This window comes from Lycorma delicatula, chromosome 1 (assembly GCF_047948215.1).
Source record: "Lycorma delicatula isolate Av1 chromosome 1, ASM4794821v1, whole genome shotgun sequence".
NCBI classification, from domain to species: domain Eukaryota; kingdom Metazoa; phylum Arthropoda; class Insecta; order Hemiptera; family Fulgoridae; genus Lycorma; species Lycorma delicatula.
In genome coordinates, this window is record NC_134455.1 from 399,967,594 (window position 1) to 399,989,683 (window position 22,090).

Sequence of the window (22,090 nt, forward strand, 5' to 3'; positions counted from 1 at the left end):
GGAAGAAGCTCCGGCCCCCTCCTCCGGCTCAAAGCTTCTTACCTATCGCTCTAAAATCGGTCATGGTCGGAGATTCCCTGACCTAACAGTATACGAATAAAGTGGTCGCTGTATTCCTTCTGTCCAGAAATATTGGGCACAAGCCCACAAGCGGTGACGACTACCCGCAGCGAGCCACAGGCAGCTGGAAATCTGTATCCTCTTGTCAATCTTTGCACTTCTTCGCCGCTACTGGATCAGATGTGTGAAATCAAAAAACACACAGTTACAGATTACGGCCCCCATCCAGCCCTCTGCGGTTAACAAACCCGCTTGCGCCGGGTCTTCTAGTTGTGGTTGTGAATTACCACGAACTAACAGGAGACAATCATCGGCGAAAGCCTGACCTTTCTGGGAATGTCAGTCCCAGAAATCCGTCTAATACCAGGTTCTACAGCAAGGGACTGAGAACGGAACTTTGCGGGCTTCCTCTGGTGATTGATTTTTCCACAACTAGGTGCGCATCTTTAAACAGAGCCTTACGGTTAGACAAATAGTCACGTACCACGGCCTGCAGGGCTTCGGGAACATTGAGGCGTTCCAACTCCTAGAGAACAGAACTGCCAACACAAGAAAGGAAATGCTGCCTCTGTGTCAATAAAAATTGCAAATACATATTTACAGTCGGCGCTTTCCACCTTGGCAAGAGAATTTAAGATACAATACTCGGCGCCTTTCATGAAGCCGTATTGGCCTCGATTTAGAAAATTTTTCATATCGAGTTTTCCCAGAGATAGTTCCACAACCAGCTTTTCAAGCAACTTGCCGATTACCGGCAAGAGGCTGATTGGCCGATAACTGCTGACCTCACTCGGATCGTTTCCTGACTTTAAGAGCACCCTCACCAAAGCCACCTTCCAACTTGTCGGAAAGCAACCCTAAGGCACCCGGAAAACAGCCTGTTAAGCAGCTCTTATCACAGGCAAGGTGGCCGGTGGTCGGCTATTCCTTGGGTGGACCTCATGTAGGGTTGTTGATCATACAGAAGGACCCAAGTGCTTAAAAATTTCAAGGCTTTGGTCACACCTCTCTCCGCTGTAGAGCACAGTCGGAGATGTATGGTCATTGCGCCCTTGCTCGGCACAGGGCAGTTAACTGCTCTAATAAGACCGCACCTGCAAAGTGCGCTCCTTGTTCCTTGGTGAAAAGCTTTGATGCCGAACACAGGGTCCGTGGCAAACAATGCACGTCGCACGATATAACCCGGGCGAAGGTCGTGCATAATACGGTGTAAGGCGACGCCTGAATTGTGGGAAGCTTCCGAGGACGGTCGTCACCATGTTGAACGCTTGTGTTTGGGACAGTTAAACCTATATCATTCTCGGGACGGCCATCAGTGAAATTTTGAGGATCCTGGAGGAGTACGATCTGGAAGTCTTGTTAATTCAGGAGCCGTACACGGTCGGTGATAGGGGTTTCGGCTTCCACGGGGTGGATGTTAATCATTCCCGTGGGGAACGACCACTCTCTGCGATCGTAGTTGGCTTGGTCTCGTTGGTTGTCTTCTGCAGGCCTCGGTTTTCTGACGGTTAATTCATCGTCGCGGAAGTCACGAAGTGATTTTAACGCGCAATCGGCTTCGTTGTTACTAAAGTCAGCGATAGCCGGTGTAGAATGGTGCTCGGCATCAGTTTGGATATAAGGGGCGCGTTTGACAATTTCTGGTGGCCATCTATTCTAGGCGGCCTGCTAGGCGTTGGATGTCCGTGAGACATGTATGAGCTGATTGTGGACTATTTTCGGGGTATGCAGGTTCGGCTGACCACCGTTGGTGAAACGCTGGAGAAAGAGCCAACGAAGGGTTGTCCGTAGGGGTCTGTTCTCGGGCCGATTTTTTTTAATATTATCATAAATAAATTGTTAAATTCGGATTTCGGTGAGGGATGCACAACCATCGCGTATGCGAAGGATATACTGTTGCTTGTGGAAGGCGACACAAGAGGCCAGGGCATGTACTGCCCTAGAACTATGGCCACGAGGCTAAGCTCCAGTTCTCACCCGAGAAAAGTAAATTGATCAGCCTGAAAAAGACGAAGTCCCTTTCGGTGCGCCGGAACGTTAAGGTGGATGATGTTCCGTTGCCATACGCGGAAAAATTGAAGTACTTAGGTGTCTGGATCGGGGAAGAATGTAGTTTCTACCTCAATGTAGACTATCTTTGTGACAACGCGCTCGGTTCCCTTGTGAAATTAAAAAGTGTGTGCAATAGAGAGTGGAGTCTGGGCGTCCGGCCTTGTCGGGTGATTTATCGTGCAGTATTCGAGGCGATACTGACGTACGCGTCACACAGCTGAAGTGACTTAGTGAAGAAAAGGGTTTATCGGGAAACGTTATTGCGAACTTAGCGCCTCGCTCTCATCGCCGTGTGCAAGTCGTACTAGACGACTTCGGCGGCAGCATTGCCAGTTCTTTCGGGGGTAATCTCTATCGATTTACTAGTCATTGAACGTGCAGAAATTTATAGGCGGGTTAAGAACGGTGAGAATAAGCGCTCGGTTCATAAGGAACAACGAGAGTTGACGCTGCAATCGTGGCAGGCTCGCTGGGACGACGCGACTACTGGTCGAGTGACCTACGGCTTTTTCCCTGATGTAGCGGAGAGAATAAAGTTGAAGTGGCAGAGTCGGGATCATTATACCTCTCAATTCCTGACCGGCTACGGCAACTTTAATAAGAAATTGTTCGACCTCGGTCTTAAGGAGAGCCCACTCTGCGACGAATGCGGAGTCGATGAGTCTAGTGCCCACGTACTATTTGACTGTGTAAAATACGAGGTGGTACGAGATTTTACGAGTACGAAATATCGGGATATAGGGGTAACTTTTGGACAGACCCGTGAAATGGTTGGCGGTTAGCCGGCGTGTAGGATTTTCACCGAGTTCGTACGCGAATTAGGTATCCTGCGCGGTTGAGGGGCTACCCTGACCTGTCTTCTTTAGTTTTAGGTTTAGGTTAAGATATTCATTTCATTAGATCTTAGTTTTAGCACTACCACTAAGGCACACAGGACGATTCGGAGTGGGAGAGACAGGTCGGGTTGTCACGTTACAGAAGACTTCTTCTGGCCCTAAACGCTGAGGTGGTATAACATTCCCGTGCGGAACACAACACACTGTACACGAGCACGCACACAAAACACCAGTTGGACTAGTTCGCCAGTCTGAAGAAACTCCGCGTGGTTAACATTACACCCTTCCCCAAGCCGGGCCAATACACGAAAACAAAATTGCATGTACACCTAAATACACTCAACCGGCTCGGTTACATTTACACGCACCTCTATCTTTTAATTTCTGTTTCCTTCCTGTCTGGGACTCCGTAGCTATACGTGCTCGCTTTCGAACGAGCTCGGCTAGTTAGGAGCCCCTGGGGTAGTTTTTCCAAGCTTCTGGTCATGCTGAGAGGTACCTTCACGTGGTCTCCGCCGGGCAACGGCGTCTCTCTTCCTAGAGTAAAGTAAGGGCTCTATCTTTGATTTGTGTTGAGTTTTGGCTAGCTACCTCTTTCCAAGCTAGCCACGTAAATGTAATTTCAATTAGATTTTGTGGCGAGAATTATCTTGCATTTTGTATCGAGGCGACGGCTAAATTTGATGAGGCATGACCAGCGAATTTCCAGTGGCGTTCGCTAGACGAGGTCCCAAACTTTTGGCACAACGCGGAAGATGAGTCTCGTACTCAGGTACCCGGGGGTCGGGAGTGCGCACCGGGTCGAATGATAGCAGAGGCGTTGGTCTCGCACAGTTCGTAGAAGCCAGGAACCTCTACCTGCTTAACGAGGCAGAACAACTGCCGACTTTCTCTTGCGAACTGGGGGAAAGTTGCATCGATGTCATCTTGGTGACCGGCGACCTGCTTAAAAGTACAATATTTGGACTGTCCGACTCGAGGCCAGTGTCAGCTATCATAGGCTTATAACCTATGAGATCACTTATGGAGGCGGTCTAAGAGTTCCAGATCCAGGTCGCTATAACATAAGGAACCTGGATCAAGACAGGCTGCAGCACGAGTGTGCGACTGCTTTATGTAGCTGAACAATTCAGTCGGGCCATCAAGACTGACTGCGACGGGGTCCTACGTGGCCACGGCCAATGGATGGACACTAAAGTGGTGGCCAGTCCGTGTGATCTGCGAGTGCATGGAGCCGTTACGTCCTCCGCTTCCGGAGGCCGTCTGTTGATGACTGAGATATAATCAGTTAGAGGGTTTAAAGACGACCTCCGGTAAAGCCCATCAGGACTCGGAACGGAGGGGGTAGTGTGGCGACCGGTAACTTCACAAGTTACCTAGAGGGAAGAGACCCGTTCCCACTAGGGGGTTGGGTTGTTGACCGCAGGCGGAAGTCCGGGAAAAAGTGGTGGTCCTCCGACCACCTCTTGCATGCTACGCGCAAGAGTGGGTTTCGCGACCAGCGTCACCCCCTAAAGGGATTATCGTTAATGACATGTGCGCTGAGGGCCGTCGTGTCTACCGGCGTGTCCGCAGTGAATACGTTCATGCCATCAAGGAAGCCAAACTCAAGTTTTTGGCAAGACTACGTGCGAGTTGCAGCGCAACCCTTGGCAGCTCGCGAAGTCATGTTATTGGTCAAAACCATTGTACGTGCTGTCTAGTGTTCGGTACGGGTTTGATGGTCTTGTTCACACTTTAACATCAATGGCGACTTACCAGGCGTTCCTGGATACTCTGTTTCCAAATGCTTCGTAGGGTGAAGTCGGAAGTCGGCGTTAGGGCGGGTGAGACACCATTCCTTGGCGTACGGGTTGTGGAACCCGTAGATATAGACCGAGTGGTTTCTCGAATGGCACTGAGAAATGGCACCGGGGATTGACCAACTTGACCCGGATATTTTCTATCTGCTGCGTGTCATAAGAGAGCCGCTTGGCTGACTGTTCTCGGGGCGCCTAAACCGGGGTTGCTTTTCGACTTGTTGGAAGGTGGCTTTGGTGAGGGTGCTCTTAAAATTAGGAAAGGATCCGAGTGAGGTCAGTAGTTACCAATCCATCAGCCTCTTGCCGGTAATCGGCAAGAGGCTGCTTGAAAGGCTGGTTGTGGAACGGCTGTTGGAAAGCATCGATATGAATTCATTTCTAATTCGAGGCCAGTGTGGCTTCATAAAAGGGGTTGGCTCCGAGGATTGCATCATAAATGCTCTTGTCGTGGTGGAAATCGCCGACTGTAAATATGTTTTGACTATTTTTATTGACATAGAGGCAGCATTTCCTTCCTTGTGTTTCGAGTTCTCTCCTCTATGAGTTGGAACGCAGCAATGTTCCCGTAGCCCTGTGGGCTGTAGTGCGTGACTATTTGTCGGATTGCACGGCTCTGTTTAGGGATGCGCACCTAGTTGTGGAAAAATCCGTCAACAGGGGAAGTTCGTTCTCGGTCCATTGCTGTGGAACCCGGTATTCGACGGATTTTTGGGACTGACATACCCGGAAGGGGTCACGGCTCAGGCTTTCGCTCATGACTATCTCCTATTAGTTCGTGGTAATTCACGACTGCAACTAGGCAGGCGGGTAGGGCAGACGACCGGGCAGGCGGCTTTGTCAACCGCAGAGGGCTGGATGGACATTCAAAATTTAAAGATTTTTTTGCCCAAGACAAAGTTTTTGCTTCTCAAGCGTGGAGACAAATTATCATACAGTCGTAACCCCCCTTAATTAAGTATAAAGGCTGTGTAATCAGTCGAGTTCGAGTTCATAAGTACCTAGGTGTTTTGTTTGATGAGAAGTTGCTGTTTAGCAGCCATATTAGGCAAGTAAAGGTTGAAGCCGTCTCTGTGATGCACAAGCTTAGGAAAGGATTATGTGCTATCGGGCCGTCATTTGTACACGGTATACCGAAGTGTCTTCGAAAGTATGACCTCTTACGTGGCGTCCGTTTGGGCGTATAGGTTGGATAAAAATCGAGAACATATACAAAATTTAAGGAGTGCCCAGCGCACAGCTCTAATTGTATATACTGGTGCTTTTAAAACAACCTCCTACGAGACTACTATTGTACTGGGAAAGGGTCTCCCAATCGATTTATTGGTGAAAGTTTGGACGGCCATATGGAACATGGCCGAACATTTGGTTATATGCTCTAAGGCGACCGTATGGATTGATGGCGGGAGAAATGCCAGTTAATCAATGGCTTCATGAATCGCTTTTCGGCCTCTGTCCTCTTACTGCAATCTTGTGCATTACCGGTTGCGAACTTCTTACAAGAACAGTGTTATACGTACTCGTCGCCGGAGCTGTACAACGATCGGTGGCTGTTAGTCAACCTTCGTTGCTGCGGAGTGAATAACAAAGCGGTGACGTAGTGTGTTGCAGGAATGCCACTGACGGCTAAATAAGGACGTTTCCTAGTATTATCGGTGTCCCTGTTTCATGCAGTTGGTGAGGCCAGTATTGATTTAGATCCTCTGGTAGGTTTGGGAAGCGATTTTGCTCCGACCTAGCCGGTTGTTAGGAGCTTTTAACTTTGACTCCTCGAGTGGACTGATGAACAGACGGTGTACCTCGGGGAAGAAATTGTTAGACGCTCACTGAGCTTTGTGTTAGATGGTAGTTTCGTTCAGACTGCGATTGTAGTGCCTGGCGACAAATCTCAATTCCCCCCCGAGGGGAGAAGATCCCTGCCTCGTAGCGTGTCAGGTCGCTACACCACCCTCTCCGTTCCTTGCCAGCAGTGGCTTTAACGGAGGACATCTTCTTGCCCTCAAACTGTAACACATTCCACAGTGTACAGCCCGGCCACGGGGAGATGCCACCGATGCAGATGCCCCGAGGGACATCTACATCGGTTATTCGTCACGAGAGATAGTATGAGTTAGAAAACCGCGGAGAAGAAGACCCCGCGCCTACCACAATCAGTCTAAAGTATTCCATGCCGCAAATGCCTCAAGTACGCCACGACAGCGTATCTATCAGCGAAATTAATTCGGTAACCGCAACGGATCGTAAGAATTTAAGCGATTGGAGCACAGCCGCTAGATAAACAATAAACCAAGTCCCAGAGGTCCTAAAGTTTGGTCTGTCGGGAGCTGAGTATAACCTCTAATCTCCCACTTCAGCTCCGGTTAGGAGGGCCTCTCGGAATACACCCTGGTCGATCGCAACCAATTTAACCCAATACCCCCATTAGGTGTGCACCCCCCGAACACAACCTCCATTAATACTATTCTGACCGAGGCCGGTGCCAAAGCGCCTACCTCTGGCCAGTTAACTGCCTGGGCGGTGCCCTAGCCACCCGGAAGTCCTACGGGACAAGGCCCCGCAAGCGCCAACACAGTACGAGAAGCCAAGACTAGTCAGTTATTACAGCAGCGTAAGCTGTTAGGATACCTACACTCTGCCAGGCCGACACCATCAAAGAAATTACCACTGACCAGACAAGTCTGGGACTGAAAAGCCTACCGCCAAATCCACCCATTTCCAATGCAGAATCAACTCTGCAAGCAGAGCAACACCAACAGAAACCCGCGGTCGAGAAAAAATAACTGCCAAAGAAGCGATTTGGCTTCTGCCTGGCGACACAGTCGGTGTAAATTCTTTGTTCAGCGATGGAGCAACCCGGGGGAGGTTGCTTGGAGGACTTAGTCGGTTTGGCCAAGAACCTGGTGGCCGGTGATCCCTTCTTTCCGAGGAGGTCGCCGTAGAGATCCCGGTCCTCCGCAAAGGAGGTCTCGGAGGCCCCTCGGGTAGTGGAGCGCCCGGGTGCAGCGGTACTGCACGAAATCCTGCAAGATACCTCTGCTGCGAGTTGTGTGGGGAAGACGATCCACGCAACGAGGGCAAGGCAATGGGGGGGGGAGCGCCAGGTCTGAAGGGTGACTTCCCTTGAAGTCGGGAACGGTAGAAAGCGGGAGCGTGGTTTCCGTTCCTAATTAACAGGAGTGTTTTGATTATTTAAATAATAAATAATTGTAATAATTACTGAATTTAAAAATAAATACTCAAAAAATTACGGTGTTAATTAGTCAAGGTTAGCGAGCGTAGGTTAAGTTTGGTTAAATTATATTTATAAAATAAATAAATATAAATAACCATTTATTAAAATTAATAAACAGACTGTTCATTTTCCACCGAAATCCGATTGACTACTTTGTTTTTAAATAAAGCTGTAGCTGCGGTGGCGTTATTACGTAAGTACTAAGGAGTCTACAGTCGCTCTGGAGCTACGTCAGTTAGTAGACTCCTGTTTGAGAGAATGTGCATTATTGATGTCGGGTCTGGCATTAAAAGGCAGGGAGCCAACCTTGCCTTGTACTCTGTCGATTATTGCAAGCCAGTCAATGTTTGGAAGAGGTTATAGGATTTGGTGGTGGTTTGTTTTTCATTTCAGAAGCAGTAATTTGTTGTTCACAACTTTATTGTTGTGAAGAAAACAAAAATAAAAAATTCAATACAACAAAAATTTTACATATTTAAAAGAAATACAGGTTTGTTAAAAAAAAACCAAAAAAAAATTAATTTATATAAAAAAAAATTATTATATGTACATAAGTTACTAACAGTTACCCTCTGGTTGAAAAGTTACTTGACAGATATTCATAATTCGCAAACAGACAAACAATGTTTTTATTAAATTATTGTAAAAAAAATAAACTTTTGTTAGTTTAGAAGTAGAAAAATAAGTTATTGTTAAAAACATATATTATGATATTATTTAATGAACTGCTGAAAAATTGTTTTTCTCAGAGGAAGATTTTTAATAGATATCGTATCTAACCTTTTTTTTTTTACAATAAACCTGTGGATCAAACCAATGACAAATGTTTTAAATTTATTATTTTTTTTACTTAATGACCAGAAAAATGTAAAAAATCAGCAAAATATAATTTTTTGTTATGAAAGGAACAGATCTCTAATTGGCATTTTAAAACCGTAAATATTTTTTCATTTGATTATACAAAAATCTTTTGGGGTTGAAAAAAATTAGTATGAATTTAATTTAGAGAGTAAACTTGAGTACTTATACGTGATAGAAAAAGGTTGAGATTTTTTTTGGCGTTTATTTTAATAAATAATTTTCCTAAAAAAATATATATTAAAACCAAATTTGTTGTATGTAAGAAAGTATTTAAAATAAAATTCCTTATCCAGATGTGTAGTAACCCATTGAAAATTAAATTACAATCTCCAAGATATCACGATTTCAAAGTGTTATCAGAAGTACCAACGTTTAGATTTTGATTGTGAAATTATTTATTACGTTTTTCTGCGGTTATCATTTTTTATTTTTGATAACATACTTTTGTTAAAGATTGTTATTGTTCCTTAAAAAAATGAAATGAATGTTATACATGTACAGTTGAAAAAAATATATATAAAGTGATAATTTTACAAATTTTTAAATAATGTTCATAACGTTATATTTGAGTATTGGAAGCTTTAAAAATTAAATTTTTGAAATTTTATTTGTTAAAAAGTATGCTACAGGTAACTACCTATTTTTTATGAACAATGTCACGTGATAAGAACGTCAACGGAAACATGTAGTTGCAGTATAGTATTTCCGCTGCATTAAAGAGTTGCGTGGGTTGAGTTAGTTGTTCATAATGTCTACAGTAGGTAGTATTCTTTCGCTTGGAGGTTCTCGTACTTCTGGTGAATCAGTGAGGACGCAAAATGGTATGTATTTAAAGGGTTTGCTTAATATTAGCCAGTTATTTCCTTTTGATTTATATATTTTCCGTTTGGAACGATTTAGTAACCATGTCAGATACGATCCGGTCGTTCTTTCAAACGGAAACGTTTCTATCGAAAATCTCCGTCCTTTTTATGAATTATCCTATAAGAAAGTATTGTTATGAAAGTTTTATAATTGTTTTACTTAATGATAAGCGTAATCTGTGGGTTTAAAGCTGTGTGGATTTAGTTATATAGAATATAACCTCATTCCGTGACGCATATAATTTTATTATTTACATGGTGTAGGTTTAGCTTTATAAATTCTGAATAACATGTTTTTTCTTGAAATTTAAGAATCATGATTGATACTGAATATAAGTAAATCATAAAGTAGTAATGAAATGTTATAGCTTAACCCGGGATCAGTCACGTGGCTGAAAACCACGTGGTTACTTGCGCGTTAACCACGTGTTTATTTGTCATTGGTGCATACCGAAATAAAAGTAATTTTTTCTCAAAACGCAATTTATAATGGCAGCAAATTTGTTATGGGTTTAAAAAATATTTGGCTAAATCTTGTAGTACTTATTTAGAAATATAAATGAAATGGTATACTAAAAAATGTATTAAATTTGAAAATTTAAAGAACATTTCAAAATACGTAAATGTGTTTATAATCATGAGGACAATATGATTACTAACATTTTAGGACATCTAAAAACTAAAACTATAATAAAATTAGTAATATTTTTATATAGTTAAATATTTAGTTCATTGGCTGAATCAATATTGCAACATAACCCACCGGGTTGGTCTAATGGTAAATTCAGCGTCGTAAATCAGCTGATTTCGAAGTCGAAGTTCTCAGGTTCAAATCCTAATAAAGATAGTTAATTTTATTCAGATTTGAATACTAGATCGTGTATATCTGTGTTCTTTGGTGGTGGGTTTCAATTAACTACATATCTCAGGAGTAGTCGACCTGGGTACAATATTAAACTAAAGTCGTAATTACTTTTAATTGCTGATGCGAATATAAATAAAAGTATTTTTTTTTTAATTATTGTAACATGAATTTATTTTGAATGTTTTTTATTTTCATTTTTATTTTGTTCATTTTTTCATGTTCGTTACACTGAGAACAAGTCAGAACACTTTGGTGTGTGATCTTTACACATAGGGGATGAACAACTGCCACATTGATACTTCATAAATTGGTTTTTGTGCACAGGGCAGTAGACACAGAGTGACTTGCCATTCCCGAGGGTTTGGTGTGGTGGTAGGGGAAGTTATACTACCTGCTGTATATTTTGCTTGAGACCCACTTGAATGTGAGGATGGCTGCCCTTCTCACAAGCTGTGGCTGCACCAGGGATTTTGCCATCTCTGTGAGGTAACTCCGTCTTAACTTGGCTTGTTTGTTTTATCTAAACACTGTCTGAGAGTTGATAGCAACAATGTTCAATAGGGAGAATGAAGTTGGAGGCCATTGGTTACTGATTCTAGAAACATTCTCGCTTTTCAAACGATCTGTAACATCCACACTCCCCTTTGTTGAGTTACAAACTGGTATAACTTCTGGTTTCAAGTCTCCTGAAGTTACATGAATGGCATCATCGTTTGCATGATTGAAAGTAGCAGAACGGTTTTGCCTTTTTTTGGGTACAAATGAAGTCAGTAGGCAATTGCTGCTTTTTCCAGGCGATCCCTAGTAACACCAAGTTCATTCAGGATTTATTGTTTGTTCTTGTGAATAGTATCTACAATAATCAGTCCATGATTTAGAAATAAATTGTTTGCAAGAGGAACATTAAATGGTTGTCCGTTGTTACATTATGCCCTATACTGTCTATGGGTTCAATAAGATGTTTCATTGCACTGCTGGCATCATTTGGAAAAAATATGCTTCTTGAGGCTGTTGCTCAGCATATACTTCCAGTTTATTTGAGTAAAAAGTATGGGCATCTACAAGGATGTGCACTTTTATTGCACATATTTTGCTAGTTTATTTGGTATATAAACCCGTAATTTACAGCAACAATGCTGCAACAATACGTCTAGCATTTCATCTATACTGGCATGTTTACTTATTGAATAACCTTCTTCACATTTTTGAACAAACTGTTCAAAAACCTGCCTAATTTGGGGCTAAGTTATCAATAAGTTTTCTAGCAGCTCTGGTATTTTTTTCATTGAATCGCATAACTAGAATCAGTGTTTGAAATTGTCTCTGTCAGTACAGCCGAAATAAATTCTGAACATGTATCATCATCGTTGGTCCATAACTCGTCAATATTTAGATGACTAACCTTTTTTTAACACAAGTTAATAAAGTACACTCAAGAAAGCTTCCAATTAAATTATATCGGTTTGCGAAACATTCCTGATGCCATGTGCACATGAATGGCTCATTAGCAACAATATCTTCAATTGTGTCATCTGGAAATTGGTTTGCTTGGCATTTCTCCTGCCACCATCTCATTCGGTTGTCCTAAAGCTTAAGACTGAATGTCTGCCACAAACGGCTACTGAACCTTGAAACAGTTTAATTGCCAGTCCTAACTAGCTCCTAAAGCTAACCTAAAAACTTGAGCAGAATAAGCATGGTACCATACACCACCCGCTTGCGTGTCCTACAGACCACTTTTCATGTATCACTAAAATGGGTAGGCGCACTATGTCAACCACTAAAACATTTATTACTATCATTAATTAAATTTATCTCGTCAAAGACAGCAATTTGCTGCCATGTCTAGGCTGCTGAATGGCAGCAAGTACCTGTCCACTGTTAAAGCGCTTGGAGCCTTAATCTGGCTGGTAGCCAGCCATATCTCTCAGTTAGCTTCCTACAGCAGCGTGGTAGGAGTCTTTTCCTTTAGGTAAACTACTGATGTCTGTTGAGCAAAGCAACCTGATTAAGGAACTGCCTCATGGTCCAACAATGTGGCGAGAGCCACATTGACTTTCCGTTTGTGAGTGGGCAGATTTCCCCTTAAACCATAAACTTGTGCCCGTAATCCTTTCAAGCAATCCTCCTAAGCTTGTGCATCACAGAGACACGTCCGCAGCTACTTGCCTAATGTGGTTGCTAAACAGCAACTTCTCATCAAACAAAACACCTACGTACTTATGAACTCGAACTCGACTGATACACAGCCTTTACACACAGCCTTTATACTTAATTAAGGGGGTTACGACTGTATGATAATTTTTCTGCACCCTTGAGAAGCATAAACTTCGTCTTGGGCACAGAAATCTTTAAATTTTGAATGTCCATCCAGTCCTCCGTGGTCGACAAATCTACCTGTGCTCTGTCTTTTAGCTGTGGTTGTGAGTTTCCATGAACTAACAGGCGACAATCATCGACAAAAGACTGGACTATGACTCCTTGGAATGTCGTCCCAAAAATCTGTTGAATACCAGGTTCCACAGCAAGGAATCAAGAACGGAACCCTGCGGGCTTCCCCTGGTGATGGACTTTTCCACAACTAGGACTGCATCCTTAAACAGAGCCGTGTGATCAGACAAGTGGTCATGTACTACAGCCTGCAGGGCTATGGGAACATTGCTCAAAGAGGGCAGAACTCCAACACAAGGAAGGAAATGCTGCCTCAATAAAAATTGCCAAAACATATGTACAGTCAGCGCTTGCTTTCCACCTCGGCAACAGCATTTAAGATGTAATCTTCAATGCCAACCCCTTTTATGAAGCCATACCGGCCTCGATTTAGAAGCGGGTTCATATTGATGCTTTTCCCAAGCCGTTCCACAACCTATGTCATGTGGAAAATAAAATCTCCATCAATCCATAATTGTATTTTTTCCTCCAGTCACATTTCTTACGCCTGGCAATCTAGTATCTATATTTTTTCTGCAGTTCGGGTAGGTCGTGTTGATGCTGGATTGTGTATGTACCAGTTACTTATGCTATCCTTACCGTGGAAAATCAGACTGCCAGCGATACTAGTTATTCCTTGATTTGAGCGTGCACTTGCAGCTTATTGATATGATAAAACGTTGGCAGGCTGCAGATTATCTTCTTTATCTGATTGTTCTGAATCTATGTTTTTATCCTGATGTTCGGGCTCAGGATCAGTGTCTGTAAAAATTGCTGTAACTCAAAAGCAAATTCTGCTTCATCGTCAGTTTCAATATATGTGGACTCTTCCTCTTCCAACCATGCTAGAATATGAACGTCATTGTGCTGTTCCATTTTTCGTCTGGGGCAATCCTGAACATTCAAATTCCAAAATATTCAGTAAAATGTAAATAAATAATAACTACTCAATCAAACAATAATTACCTCACGGGTTAGATGTAAGAAGTAGTCTGACGTGATCACTTTCATGTTAGATTCCAATTAACAGACCATGTACTCCCCACTTTTGACCTTTGGGACCCCACCACCAGATCCCCCACAACAATGTCCAGCATCAACACTTGCATAAAAATGTCCTGCTGAGACAATGACAAAGTTTAAGGTTCATACGTAGTATAAAGTTTTTATTATAGAAAGTATCTGAACATTTTATCTAACATTCAAGTGATTCCAGGTTAATGTTATTTTGGTTTTTGCTGATTCATGGATTTAGTACATTGTTTACTTAATTAGAATGAAGTAGGAGTAAAAATAACTTTCCCAACATGGTGTTTCTCATAATGTGTATAACAAATGTGTATTTGTTGATTTAGTCTAGTTTTCAGTATAATGATACCTGTGGTGTCTTACAGGTAATTTTTACTGCAAATTAGTTACAAAGTAACTGAAATTAATTTTTGATACTAGAAATTAGTTTGTTTGCACAAAGCAAAATGAGCAGTTTTTACTATTTGAAAATTAGTTACGAAATAGCTGAATTTAATCTTCGATACTGGAAATTATTTTATTTGCTCAAAATAAATTGTATTGTTGAAAAATAGTAGTAGTGCTAGATGCTGAATAATTGTATTTAACCAATCTTTGTGGCTGTCAATCCCAATTAGACACAATTTTTCATGAGTTATAAAGTGTTCCATTCTCTATTCCAATTTACAAGCCTATAATGTTTACATAATGAATTAATTATCTTCCCAAAAAAATGTTTACAAGTAAAAGTATAATAATAATAATAATAATTATTATATAAATAATACTTATAGAACTTATATTAATAAAATTAAATTAGCGTTGGCCAATTGTGAATAGTTTGACAGTTCCATTTTTAAAAAAACCAAAAACGTTTTGAAAAATTCAAAACTGTGTTTAAACTTTGATCTGCTCCCCTGCCCCCAAAGTTTTTTTATTTATTTTTTTGTTGCTTGCACTACTAGTATGCCTAGGAAGACATTAAAAGAAATTTATAAAAAATAAAAAAAATAGCTTATCTAGTTTATGGGGAAGGCGGAATTTTAGGTCAAAATTTGTTTAAAATTGTAAGATTAGCAGCATACATGGTGTACTGTGCTAATGTAAAGTACGGTTATCATTCCAAAATTTTCAGAAAATGATCAGCCATAAAAAAACCCACCTCCTAAAGATATTTACCTAAACTTTTTACCAATAAATTGCTCCCATATAGGTCTACACAAATCTGTACAAAATCTTTGGACTGAATGTTATATGATAAATCTTCGTCATAAAAAAACTTCTTGTTCGTGTTTTGATTGATTGCAACAAAATTAAGTAAATTAAACACTATTTTCGTTATGTTATCTCTTAAGCTTAAAATTAAATGTAAGCTTGGTAATATGCAGTACAAAATCATTATAATTATTTGTATCTTATTTGTTATTGCTGTTAATCGATATTATTTTAAATACAAACGTGTTTTAAAAGCCTCTTTTTCTGGTATATCACAATATAAAATTCGCATACCTTACACTGTGAATCGGTTTAATGACTTTAATATTGGATCTTTAAATCTTGTTTTGAAAAATTATGGGAGATTTAGTTAACATTGATAACTAATAGCTTCTTTTTTTTAATTTCAGTTATGGCTGCAAGTGCGATTGCCAATATCGTGAAAAGTTCATTTGGACCTGTTGGTTTGGATAAAATGCTTGTGGATGATATTGGGGTGAGTGTTTTTAAACTGTTATTACTCGGTTAGGTAAACGGTTATTATATTGCAGATTTTGTCTTTGTTTTTATGACAGTTTAAAAGTAAGTAATTTTTGTAACGTTTTAAATTTTGAATTATCTTAAGTTAGATATTTATATAGTTGTACGGTTCAGTGAAAGATTTTCTGAATGTTGGTTTACTTTATCGTAATGTAATTCTGAATTCTTTAAAAAAAAATTTGTTTACTAATGTGTGTTTTTTGGTTGTTTTTTTTTTGTATAGGATATAACTGTAACTAATGATGGTGCGACAATCCTTAACCTATTGGAAGTCGAGCATCCTGCTGCCCAAGTGCTAGTTGATCTGGCTCAACTGCAAGATGAAGAAGTTGGAGATGGGACCACATCTGTGGTAGGAGTCTTGCTTGTTTCAAGCAAGACCATATTTTTACTAATATATATAAAAGAGAGATTCTGTATTTTGTTGGGTCCACATACACCAAATTTCATTTAAATATATATGAGTAACATCATTAACTGGTGTTCTGCTTGGCGGCAGGGCCCTTATGCCACCGCTCTCTCCATCCATTTGTCCCAAGCCTTCTTCACCATCTCCCTTATACTTTTCAATCTTCACCTCATCCTTTTGTTTCTTCTTTGATTTCTTTTTTCTTCAACAAAAGGCCCACTGCATAGCATTTGGCTAACCTTTTCTTCAACTTTTAAGTCTAGATTTTTGCCTAGTAATTATCTTTTATTACTGAAGGCATCCTTTGCCATTGCTATCCTTCCTTTTATTTCCATTGTGCTCTTCCAGCACTTTTGCCGCTGAAGTACCCCAAATATCTAGAACTGTTTACTTCTTTCTGTTTTTCCTTCGCTTTTTCTTTTACTGATAAATCCTATTTATCAACTTTGGTTTTTTTCTTTATTTATTTTCATTTCTTCCTCCAGGACTGTTAATCTTTGAAGAGTGTGTGTATCGGCTAGAATTACCATATATATAATATCAGATATGGTATAAGGTGCAAACCTTATGCATCTAATTTTTTGTCCTCCTATACTTATTCTTTTTCTGTTTAATATATTTCTAATATTTTCAATATAATTGTGCACTTATGTATTATAGATTTTGGGTAATGAGTCAATCTGAATAAGCCGAGAAACACTTTATAAATTAAGTTCAATTTTAAAAATTTTAATGATTTGTTTATTTTAATTTTTGAAGTTCTGTAAAAAAAATACTTTATTATGAATTAGGACTGATACAGAACCTGCCCTCAGATTTAAATTTTTTCTGCAGTTAAAGATTACTAGCTGTCACAAAATTGTTATCTTTATTACAAGTTTTGGTACTTACGTATTAACGCCACACCTTTATTTAAAAACAAAGTAGTCAATCGGATTTCAGTGGAAAATGGGCCGATATAGAGTTTAACATAGAATCAAAACAGTCTCTTTATTAATTTTAATAAATGGTTATTTATATTATAAATATAATTTAACCAAACTTAACCTATCCTCGCTAACCTTCACTAATTAACAGGAGTGTTTTGATTATTTAAATAATAAATAATTGCAATAATTACTGAATTTATTAAATAAATACTCAAAAAAATTACGGTGTTAATTAGTCAAGGTTAGCGAGCGTAGGTTAAGTTTGGTTAAATTATATTTATAATATACATAACCATTTATTAAAATTAATAAAGAGACTGTTCATTTTCCACCGAAATCCGATTGACTACTTTGTTTTTAAATAAAGCTGTAGCTGCGGTGCAGTTAATACGTAAGTACCGAAGTTTTGAAGGCCTATCGGTGCATATTTTAAATTATAAATTGTCAAATTGTTTTAATCTGAAGTCAAGTTTGGTAATAATGTTCTACAAAAATAATTTAGGTCGTTAACATACCTATCCTAGGAAAGACAATCATACAGATTTGAATACTAGGTTGTGGATACCGGTGTTTTTTGGAGGTTGGGTTTCAATTAACCACCCATTTCAGCTATGGTCGACCTGAGACTGTAGAAGACTACATTTCATTTATATATCCTCATTATTTACATATCCTCATTTATCCTCTGAAGTTATACCTTACATGGCGGTTCCAGAGGCTAAACAGAAAAGAAGAGGGAGAGTTGTTTGACGTCACAATTACATTCTCGATATTTTTTAATTTTTGATCATCAAAATTCTAGGATGTTGTGTAATACTTTTATTCAATACTTTTTATATATAGCATTGATTTATTAATCAAAAAATACACAAAAAGTATTTGGCTTGAATTACCTATTTTACTTGACTTGGATTATGATTTCTTTGTACTTAAAAACTCAATTCTGCCTTTTTACATAAAGTTAACATATTCTTCTGTATTGTATAATCCATTTTTTTCTGAATGAAAATGCAGTAATGGAAACCTTAATTTACTCTCATAACATAGGGTTGGCTAAAGAATTGGAAAATTTAAAGAGAAAAATTAAAACTTAAAAAAATTGTTTAATTTTATTTACATCATATTTGAGAATAAAATATACCACTTAAAAACTGTTACACCTTAAAAATGATATTCTTTCTCCTATGAATATATATTCTTAAAGCCTCTAACTGAAGTTTCTCTCAACTTTGTGCAACATTTCCATCATATTGTTTCAGATATCTTTACCAGTGTTCCCTGTAAGTTCATCAGTACTTTGAGGTTTATTGTTTATAACTTGCTTTTCAAAAATCCCACAAAAAGTAGTCACAGATATTTAAATCCAGAGATTATGCCGGCCGTGGATTGTCTCCATTTTTTAAAAATAATTATTTCCAAACTACTGTTGCACTGTACCTATAGAGATGTTATTGATGTGTGTGTTGCTTTGCACCATCTTGTTGAAAAGAATCTAATCCATCAGATTTTCTTAAGGGATCAGTTAAAAATGTTAAATTTTATTGATAGTGAGCTGCAGTAATAATTATTCCTTGACGTATTTCCAGTTTCAGTAAAAAATTACTGTCCAGTAATTTCCAGAGATTGGTAATTCATCAACCAAACTACTACTTTTCTGTGAAAGAGATTACTAGTGAAGATAAGATGCTTAGAATTTTGTAATGCGTAATATTGGAAAAGTTGTTTATTTAAAAACTATTTAAATAAAAATTTGCTTCATCTGACATCCACAAGGTGGAAAACAGTTTGGTATTTTTTCATTTTTATTTAAAATTAACTCAAAAAAATTTTCACAATTTCTCATGTACTTAGACTTCAATTCTTGAACAAACTGCAATTTATGTGGATGATAGTTCAAATCTTTTTGAGATTGTTCTTTGTAAACATGTGTGCAATTTGTTAATTGATCTTGTATGATTGGGCTAATCACGCCAGACACAAAAAGTGTGCAAACTGTTCTTGCCACAGCACAATGATTTTTCGTTTGTGATGACAATATTTATTCAAAATTCCTAACTTTGTGTTTATTGCATAATCAGGTGGGACAGGATTGATGAAATAAATTGCCAAACAAACTTCCTTTGAATGGCTGGTTTGGGCCTAGTCAGTTACCACCTTTGTAATACAATTTTACACAGAACATACGTTGTACATCAACTCTGTTGCTTGCTTCATGTTAACTAATGGCAAAAATATAGGTGGGCAGTGGTACATCTACATATGTATGTACATCTACATAATCTACATAATAATTTGGTAGAATTTATATCTTTTGACATAAAGAAATTTATACTATTTTAATTGGGCCTGCTTATATATTTCGTAGTTGCAAATGAACTTATAAAAGTTTTATTTTTATGGATTATTTTTTAATTTTTATGTTGCAGGTAATTATTGCAGCAGAGTTATTAAAAAATGCTGATGAATTGGTTAAACAAAAGCTACATCCGACAACTATAATGAATGGTTATCGTATAGCTTGCAAGTAGGTATATTTTAATCTAAAAATGGTTTAACCGGCACGCATATATATATTTTTTTATATATATACAGCTAATACATATATAGCTGTTGTATATTTCATATTGTTATTAATAAATTATTAGACAAGGTTAGCAAGCATAGGTTATGTTGATTATGTGTACTGACAAATCGTATGTATATCAACATAATCTCTCATGTTGGAAGTGGGAAAATTGGGAAAATTTGCCTAAACCAAACACCCAATAGTCCATATATGCTGGGTGTGTGGGGTTCGCCACCTACTGCAGTGGGACACACTAAAAAACCACTTCCTCACACAACGTGGTACTGGAACACAAGGCTCAGCCTCAGTCTCGGCACCACATGTATCACAGGCACACCTTACATTCATACAAATATTTACATGTCACATTTACAACTCAGTATTTACATTATACACGTAAACTCTTCTTAACCTCACAGGTATGCCGGCCTCAGACACGGCAGGAACACATCCCAAGGAAGCCATTGATGATGACAATGCCGAGGCACCCTCATCGCCCTCAGCCGACATCCTGGCTACCTTTTTCAGCTCTTCCAGTAACTTCTGGTGGAGCACTGAGCACACATGGTCCAACTTCCACCGAATAAGAGCATCAACTGCATGACTTTCCGGTAAGTCCAAACAGTCACATGGCAATTCTTCCTTCCAGCTGGGACACGAAAAATGTGTGCTCCTCTGTGTCTGTTTCTTCACAATATTGACTTTAATCCGTATGCCTCCTTCCAATTCTGCAGAGGTAGACCAAATAACTCGTGATCAGTTAGCTACTGAGCCGTCCAGAAGTTCACTTCCTTATGTTGTCTATTGACCCATCCCAGCTACCTCTGGGATCAAAATGTAGCTCCAATGTCCTTATTTTGCATTCCTCCACCTTTCCTGCCATTTAGTAAACATGTGGCTCCTCACCTCTTTGCCTTCTGTGGTTCTGTCTCTTTTTTCCTTGGCCACAAGGTCCAATGATGGTATTCCTACCACCACTAGTGAAGCATCCAGGGAAACTGTCCTGTATAATTGGGTCAGCCTGATTGCCAACTTCCTATATACGCTGTTTATAGGATTATTATCACCATACCGGTGCTGCATTCAATATGGCCGACACTGCCATAGACGCTAACATTCTGCAGTTAGGTGCCCTGGGTTCCCTGATGTTGGCCATCAGCCTCACCAGAGTCAAGGAGTCACAATCCCAGGTATTTGGCTCCATTCTTCAGGGCAATCTTCTCCCCATCTACTTGATAGAAATGGGGATATACACCATATCCCTGTTATGAATATGATTTCTTTCTTGGCTGCCAGTTGTAGTCCCTGCCTCTGAAACTAAGTCTTACATTTTTCAACTGTCCCTGTGGCACTCCTCACCACCTTATGCAGTTCCTTCGCCGTCAGCACCAACACCACCTAATCGTTTGTATATGCCACCAACTCCAATTCAGCCGGCTATTCTTTCTGAAGGAGATTGTCATACACCATGTTCCACAAAGTTGGGACCAGGATTGAACTCTACGGCACCCCACGCTGCATGAGTACAATGACTTCCTCCCCTTCTTTGGACATAATTCTCAGTTCTCTACGACTGAGGTACTGATCCTCAGCAGGTACGGCGAGATGCCTGTTCCCTCCAACTGCCGCAAAATGGCTTCGCATCTCACCGCATTGAAGGTGTTGGCGACATCCAGGAGGACAACCAGCAGAATCTTCCTCACACGCCTGGATATCCGAGCCTCCTCCTCCATCACCTCCATTCTTCAGACAGTGTCCACGCACTTGTGCTCTTTTGAAAGCCATATTGTTTATCTGTCCTTAATATTGATTGTCTGTACTCGTTCCCTTTTCCTCAGGGCAACCTTCACTCCCTAAACCTTTTGTAATTTTTTCATCTTTGACCCTTATAAGAATATCTTGTGCCTGTCTCTTACGGACAAAGAGAATTTCCTGATCCCCCTCAGTTACTCCTTCCTTGAATTTTGAGATTGCATTTAATAATATTTTTCATTAAAATATTTTATGCACGAGTTATACTTGCTTAATTGCATTACCTCTATAGTTGCCAACCACATTCAGCTGTTTATCATATCTACTTTTTTGACCCTAACTGAAGACTGCTCTGCCAACATATTGGCAGTTATTAAATACCCACAATCATAGCTATCTGTTAAGTTATTAATACTATGAAATAATCATAATTTAAAAGCAAGGGGTATCAAGTAGTTCTTTCCCTTCTTCACATTTGTGAAGAGATTGTTTGCTGCCCAGGTTCCCAAGTTTGGAGTTAAAAAAGTTCCACTTAAACTGGTAGTGAATTTCTACTGGATCCCTAGCCATGTGGGAATCTTGGGTAATGAATGTGTGGTTTCCACTGCTAAAAATGCATATAGCCTACTGTCTTTCACTACTCGAGTTACAACTACTGATTTTATTAATTCCT

At 39.6% G+C, this 22,090-nt stretch overlaps 1 protein-coding gene across 3 annotated transcripts in view; it reads left to right on the top strand.

Annotated features, from left to right (window-relative positions):
• LOC142317410 (T-complex protein 1 subunit alpha-like) overlaps nt 1–22,090 on the top strand; it is a 74,854-nt gene that overhangs the window by 11,340 nt on the left and 41,424 nt on the right. The window contains exons 2-5 of one of the 3 annotated variants that reach the window (XM_075353963.1): nt 10,893–11,054; nt 15,632–15,717; nt 15,985–16,113; nt 19,526–19,623. In XM_075353963.1, coding sequence (XP_075210078.1) covers nt 15,634–15,717; nt 15,985–16,113; nt 19,526–19,623 — 311 coding nt within the window. In that variant the 5' untranslated portion in view covers nt 10,893–11,054; nt 15,632–15,633. Of the gene's footprint in view, nt 1–9,544; nt 9,662–10,892; nt 11,055–15,631; nt 15,718–15,984; nt 16,114–19,525; nt 19,624–22,090 lie in introns of those variants that run through there. The other 2 variants (XM_075353961.1, XM_075353962.1) reach the window with 2 other exon arrangements.